General features: G+C 35.6%; 1 protein-coding gene across 1 annotated transcript in view; it reads left to right on the top strand.

The window, feature by feature from the left end:
* The window catches only part of LOC125026891, a 3,633-nt gene extending 240 nt beyond the window's left edge, over positions 1-3,393 (top strand). Inside the window, exons 2-4 of the mRNA XM_047615491.1 lie at positions 217-339; positions 2,106-2,216; positions 2,866-3,393. Of these exons, the coding sequence (XP_047471447.1) occupies positions 217-339; positions 2,106-2,216; positions 2,866-2,944 (313 nt within the window). The 3' untranslated portion in view covers positions 2,945-3,393. The remainder of the gene's footprint in view (positions 1-216; positions 340-2,105; positions 2,217-2,865) is intronic.
* The last annotated feature ends 4,107 nt before the right edge of the window (positions 3,394-7,500 follow it).

Raw genomic sequence — 7,500 nt, 5'->3', positions numbered from 1 at the left:
TAGTCTCTATTCCGACAACATGGTCACATCTTATGCAATAACGATTAAGCGCATCTGAAAGAAACAGATGCTCGGTGTAAATTAACCGCGGATTATACAACTGCCAAGAGAAATTCTCATTGAGAGCAAATTTGGCCACAGTATTTCCAAGTCAGCCCCAGTACTACCCCCCTCTTTATGGTGTTTTATATACTGATTTATATACATTGACGTCAGCAAAAAACGTCAGAGCAAGTTATATAATCGTCAGGATACGGTTGCTGGATCCTTTCTCGTCCTGAGGTCGCACCTTCCTACAGCACGTTTAGGCACGAAGGCTATACAACGACACCACCGAAGGTAACGTTACAGCTGTTGCTTTAAAGAATAAATAAATAAATAAATGCAGTAGCTGGTTAAATCTTTTATATAAGCCTAATGTGTTTTACTGCTTATTACTACTTTATTGTGGGGAGAAATAGGTATTGAAAGGATAAACTTTCTATCATTTTCAAATTACTGTATATATTTTTAGAATACAGTTGTTGAAGATGTATTTACAAAGTTAGCCACGTAAAAAAAATCCCTCCCCATAAAAACAAACAAACAAACAAATAAAATCGAAAAAAAAATTGTCAGACGAATAGACGAACCTTTTAATGAAAAACAACAGCATACAAATTGTCTTTAGCACTAATGGGAATATCCTTCATAGTCTATAACGCAACGTACAAGACATGACGTTATAATGAAGTTTGTTTTTTATTGCGATATGATGGAGAATGTATGGGCTATGCTGCATACTGAATATAGACTTATTCGTTTACTGTCTTCGGAAGAGGTTATACATAGTAACAAGCAAACCTATCAAAGAATTGTGAAAGAATGTACAGATAAACTACAAAATAACAGTTAATGGAAAAATAGCTGACTTCTACTTCACGCATTTTATGCTGTGTGTGTCATCTTTGTTGAATGAACATATAGCCCTAGCTCTGATGTTTTCATATTCTTATCTGGTGTATAGAGCAATATTATAAAATAATGTGTCATCATGAAATCATGATCACGGAATAGCCTCAAACGGAAATTTAGATACATCCATGAACAGATGATAACATATGAAATAACGTGGGGCATGTTCAATGAGTAAAATAAGTCGAATGAACATAAATATGATATTTTTACACTATGTAACACCACAAAAGAAACAAACAATTTTAGTTCATAAAATAAAACAGATTTTAATTGAACGTGGAGCCTTGACTTGGAAATTGGATTGTCTTGGTATCACCTTAGCGTTTTTTTTGTTTTTGTTTTTCATTTAACTCATGTTCATATCAGTACTTAAAAAGTGTTTAGAATATAACAAGCAATAGGGCGACTTATTGCATTTCAATGAAACAATGGAAAGTCGTCATTTTGAAACAGAAAAGGCGTGAGAAAATCAAGGATAACACTAAAGTAATACTGATTTGCGGTTCTCTTGCACCTACAATATTTACAAAACTGAAAGGCAAAAGCGCTCACTATGTGTTATTCATCATAATAGACCATAGACCCTCATACGTATTTAGCGCTTACTTGCAGAAAACATTTTTATCTTAATTAAAAACCACACGGCGGAATCCTGATGTGATAGAGTCAAATTAATGTCGTCTTTGAAATCGGCCGTCCAGAATTAGCCAAAATTGGAAGTGCAAGATGTGTATTGATCGAAGTGTTCGGTTTCGAAATAAAAATGTGGAGATTCATACCGACTTCGATATTCCCCACAAATATATATACTATAGTAATGATAATGATAATAGTTATCATAATGATAATGTTAATATTAATGATAATGATAATGATATTGATAATGATAATGATAATGATAAGGATAATAATGATAAAGATAACGATAATGATAATGCCAATGATAATGATAATGATAATAGTAAAATGATAATGATAACAATAATAAGCATCATCATCATCATCATCATCATAATAATAATAAAGATAATAATAATCATATTAACATCCAATATCGTAACAAAAAATAATGATAACAATACTGACAACACTAATAAGGCAAATAAAACACATAATCTATATTACACAACACAAACTTGCTCTTTCAGATGCGTTTCCTCCTCGCTTTCTTGGCTGTGGGAGTCCTCGTGGGAGTCGTCCTGGCGATTCCCGGACGCCGACTTAACAAGGGTCGCGACGGCAGGGGTGGGGGACCCGAGGTGCGAAATCGACTTGTATTAGTGTTACTGATGCGTTGTTTTGTTATTGGTGTTAATATCATTATTGGTGTTGTTACTGTATTATCATTATTATCGTTGTCTTATATACCATTATATATACTTCTATACCTTCGTTATTTTCATAACGATAATGATTACATTAGGTAATATTAGGACCACTAGCAGCGATAACACCAAACAAAGATACATATACATATATATATATATATATATATATATATATATATATATATATCATACACTACACACACACACACACACACACACACACACACACACACACACACACACACACACATATATATATATATATTATTTATATGATATATATATCATATATATATCATATGTATATTATATATATCATATATATATATATTGTGTATATCTGAGCTAAAGAGAACATCCTGAAGGATTTCGAAACTGTTGTCTCACGCGTATATAACGTTTTTTTTTTAAACGGTAGTGTTTGTCTATTCAGAATATATGCTAATAAATTTGAGAAAACCTGAAACAAACTTACTAGCAACCATAACAATACTGAAGAAGAAAGAAAAAAATACTTTGTGAACATAAATCATTCTAATCCTACATTCTCTATTTTTGATATGAGTGATCCTTTCGACAGAATAATGCTGATAACCGGCGCTAACCCGAGGCGCTGCCCTTCAGCCCCCCTTCATTCCTTAGCGGCAAGTAATTTCTGAAAAAAAGGTCTGAAAAAAGGACCTGCTTCGACTTTGAATTTCGGTCTGGGACTTTCGAAGAGGAGGAGTATTTTCAAATGTCTCATTCACTCGAAGAAATGTTTATTTTAAAATGTTTAAAGGGAAATCAATTTCTATGTTCATTATAGACAAGAAATACGATTTTGTTATTCAGTTTTCCATAAAAGAAAATCGGTCTTTCCTCCTCACACAGGTGAGTAACCCACGCTCTGTTTCATTGTTACCAAAGAGAATGAATGAGACCAGAGGTTTGTTTTTTTAAGACTGTATTCATAAATGCTAAGTATAAGACATGTATGTGTGTAATAATAGGATTAAGTATTTCGAGGCTTAGTGTAACTACTGTGTTTTTAACATGTGAAACAATGTTTACCAGTGCCTGTGCTATATATCAATATGATTAAGTCAATGACACACACACACTAACACACACACATATACACACACAGACACAGACACACGCACACACACACACATACACAAACGGAACACAGACATGTAAACACACACACACACACACCACTGAAATGGTGTATTCTCGGCCAAGATATAAAAGGTGCTAACAACAAAAATCAGATTTTTACTTTTCTCTGGCATTCTTCAGATGTGAAAAGGTTCATGTATTCCTACAATATTTACACAAATTTTCATGATCCTAAATACTTATCTTAATATTGTATCATAATTCATTATTAATAATTTTTAAACTGTAGGTATCCGATACGAATGTATACGTGCTTCCTGTTTGATATGAGAGAAATGCATGACCCACATGTAAATATTTATGTTGCCTGTCAATGTATAATGGCATACATATCACAGATATATGTGTTATTTTATTCTGTCCTTTACTTTAAGTATTCTGATGATAGCAAATATGCTATAAATGTTATAAGGCATTGAAAAATCTCTCGCAGGGAATACACACTTCACGATTAGGACATAAGCATTATTGCGAGAACTCAACAAAAATATTCATAAAAAAACAAACACAAAAAGTGGCTATTGCAAGGAAATGCACCATTATTTTTTATTAAGTATGACCATCATCACGATTAAGATATTCTAGTCTCTGGATTCTGCACTTTCGATAAACTCTAATATCAGTATAATCGGCATTTACACAACATCAAATAATATTGGAAGTTCACAGGATCATTATCATGGGTCAGTTTTTCACCGTCCTTGGTTGAGTTTCGAACAACAAAGGTCCCAAAACCTTGCCATAAAAAGTAGTAGTGTTATGAAACCGCCAAATATGATGTGCATGAGATGATAGTAAAATAATATGCCTGTTTGATTAATACACGTAGATGATATCAGTAAATTTCTCTAATCCAGGTTTATGTGATTCTTATTGATATCTGCAACGGTAACCTGTGCGCCGGTACTGATAACAGACGAATGTGGTCGACCTTTCGTTGTTGCTTTCGTGCTTTTTATGACATAGTTTTTTTTTTTTTGTGTCCTTTTGCAATTTTCGACATTAAAACCATGAAAGCTACATCAAAAAGCAGACTTAGGAAGACCTTTCATGACTACTCTTAGAAGATGAAACATGAAAACATAAAATTTAATTAAAAAAAAAAAAAAAATTTACAACTAATACATGTTATTTCCATGTTTCATCTCCTAAGGGGTAGTACGAGCATATCTTTCCTAAGTCTGCCTGATAGTGAAAACTCTCAAGAAAGTAAGGAGAAAAAAATATGACATTAAACGCTAGACCTTCAAGGACATTCACCTTCATCCTTGAACGTAAGTTGATATTGGAAATTCTGGGACCCCGTTTTTGCACGTAGGTTGGAGCCTCTTTTTATCGTGCGCTGCAGTTGGTAGCAGTTGGGTACCATCACTGAGGTGGGTATGAGAAAGTGCAAGAAGAAAAGAAGAGAGAGAGAGAGAGAGAGAGAGAGAGAGAGAGAGAGAGAGAGAGAGAGAGAGAGAGAGAGAGAGAGAGAGAGAGAGAGAGAGAGAGAGAGAACGAGAACGAGAACGAGAACGAGAAGAGAGAGAGAAGAGAGAAGAGAGAAGAGAGAAGAGAGAAGAGAGAACGAGAACGAGAACGAGAACGAGAAGAGAGAGAGAAGAGAGAAGAGAGAAGAGAGAAGAGAGAAGAGAGAAGAGAGAAGAAAGAAGAAAGAAGAAAGAAGAAAGAAGAAAGAAGAAAGAAGAAAGAAAAGAGAAGAGGTAAAATAAAAGAGAACAGAGAAAAGAGATATAGATAGATAGATAGATAGACATATAGAGATAGGGAGAGAGAGATAGAGATAGAGATAGATAGATAGATGGAGAAAGAGAGAGAGAGAGAGAGAGAGAGAGATAGAGATAGAGATAGAGATAGATAGATGGAGGAAGAGAGAGAGAGAGAGAGGAAAATCAAGGAGGGGATAAAAAGAGGAGAGATCGAATAGAAAATTTGACCGTGCTTGGTACAGATTACATTTGAATGATGCAACTAGGAGAAGACGGAAGTCGCAGGTGTATCGTGATCTCACTGAAAATCTGCGCATTTACTAATCATTCAGATTTTATGATAAGTTTGTTTTTATCATCTTTTGCAATAAGTATTCGTTAGAAATATGTGACACATTAATTAAAGAAACCAACCATTTAATGTCACATATATCTGCAGAAAAAAACCCTCCCCCCCCCCCCAAAAAAAAAGATAAATAAATGTTATAAAAAACAAGAGAAATTCAAGGACCGGATGCGCGTCTAGCAACCAAGGCCTTGTCACAGGAACTAGTTTTTCGCTCAGTATTTACTCTCTCCGTCATCCGTCGTACGTGAAGTCAGGCTCGCAAAGGGTTTTGGGTTTTCCAGCATTCGGAAGTCGACCTTAAACCAAATCCCGTTACGTGTAGGAATGAGCACGGGCCATTATGGAAGAGAGTTTCCCTTTCTCGTTTTCTTTCTCGTTTTTCGCACGTTTTCTTTTATTTAGCTCTACCCCTAATTTTGAAGTCAGATTTATGGAATTTAATTAATTTTTAAAACTTATTGGAATACATTATTGCGCTGGTAATAACGTATAAACCAGTGGTTCCCTTTTTTGTTGTACTTGCGATCCTTTTCTCAAACCTCTGCACGCCTCAACATCAGCTGATCCATATATAACTTTATTTTACTAAACTGTTTTAAGCTAATAGGAAAATAAAGCAAAATCAGTAAGCAGTGTAAACAATCTTTATTTACCAAAATGTAACACAATATTCATAAAAGTGAGTACCTCACAGAACAACCTTACTATGAATTCTTACAAACGCTTAGCAACTGAGTCATAAAATTTTCCCTCAAGGCTACGCGATCCCTCTTCTCAGTCCCATGGAGGTCGTGGAGGATTATTATCTTGGGAATAAACAGACAGTGCTTATTATTGTGAGAGAAAACGGCTAACAAGAGAAAAGTTTCAAGGGAAGCTACCCAATTTTACTATTTCTAATTAGATGTTTGTTGGTATTACTCAAAGACGTCCAAATAATTCCAACACCATAGATTCTAACGTGAACATCCTGTCTGTCAGCGATATATTATGTCTACCATGTCTACTAAGGGCACAGGGAGTCTGAGTTCATGTATAACACTTCGCATCAAGCTTTTTTTCAGTGGTATCCTTATAATGACTACGTGTTCATGAACTATACTGTAAAGTCATCAGTATTAAGAATGGATATGGCATCGGTGTGTTTGGTCGGCCGTGAAATAACCTCAATTTCAATCCTATTGAATGTATAGTACAAAGTGGATATACTATTCTTTTATTTGCTAAACTGATATGGGTGCTATTAAAAAAAAGAAAATAAGTTGATGATTGCTAAGAGCAAGAGCGAGAGAGAGAGAGAGAGAGAGAGAGAGAGAGAGAGAGAGAGAGAGAGAGAGAGAGAGAGAGAGAGAGAGAGAGAGAGAGAGAGAGAGAGAGAGAATCTTAAGTTAAGCAGGTTAGCAAAAGTATGACCTAATAAAATGGTACAGTACCAGTTGAAGTCACTAATGATAATAATGGTCATAATGATTATAATAAACACAACACCGATATTAAATCACAAAAACAAAACACAGCAATTACGCACCGTAAACTAACAAACAAACAACAGGAAACAAACACTTGAGTAAGCACAAGAAAATGCTGCTTCCATTTACAACCGACTCAACTTCCTACGCTGGAGTATGACGTCAATCATAACAATGCAGCGGCCCACAGCGCTCGGCCACGGTCGCGCGGGTTGAAACCGGTAAAGAGAGTCAGTTCACCGACGTCACTGATCTCGCTGTCGCTTAAGTTTATCCCTTAGGATGCTTGCTTACGTAGAGAGGGCGAATACATACATACATGCATACACAAACACACACACACACACACATACACACACACGCGCACGCACAAGGAACACACACACGCACACACACACACACACACACACACACACACACACACACACACACACACACACACAAACACCCACACCCACACACACACACACACACACACACACACACACACATGCTCACACACACACACACACACACACACA

This window comes from Penaeus chinensis, chromosome 7, assembly GCF_019202785.1.
Source record: "Penaeus chinensis breed Huanghai No. 1 chromosome 7, ASM1920278v2, whole genome shotgun sequence".
In the NCBI taxonomy this organism is placed as follows: Eukaryota; Metazoa; Arthropoda; class Malacostraca; order Decapoda; family Penaeidae; genus Penaeus; species Penaeus chinensis.
This window is presented reverse-complemented; position numbering and strand designations above follow the sequence as displayed.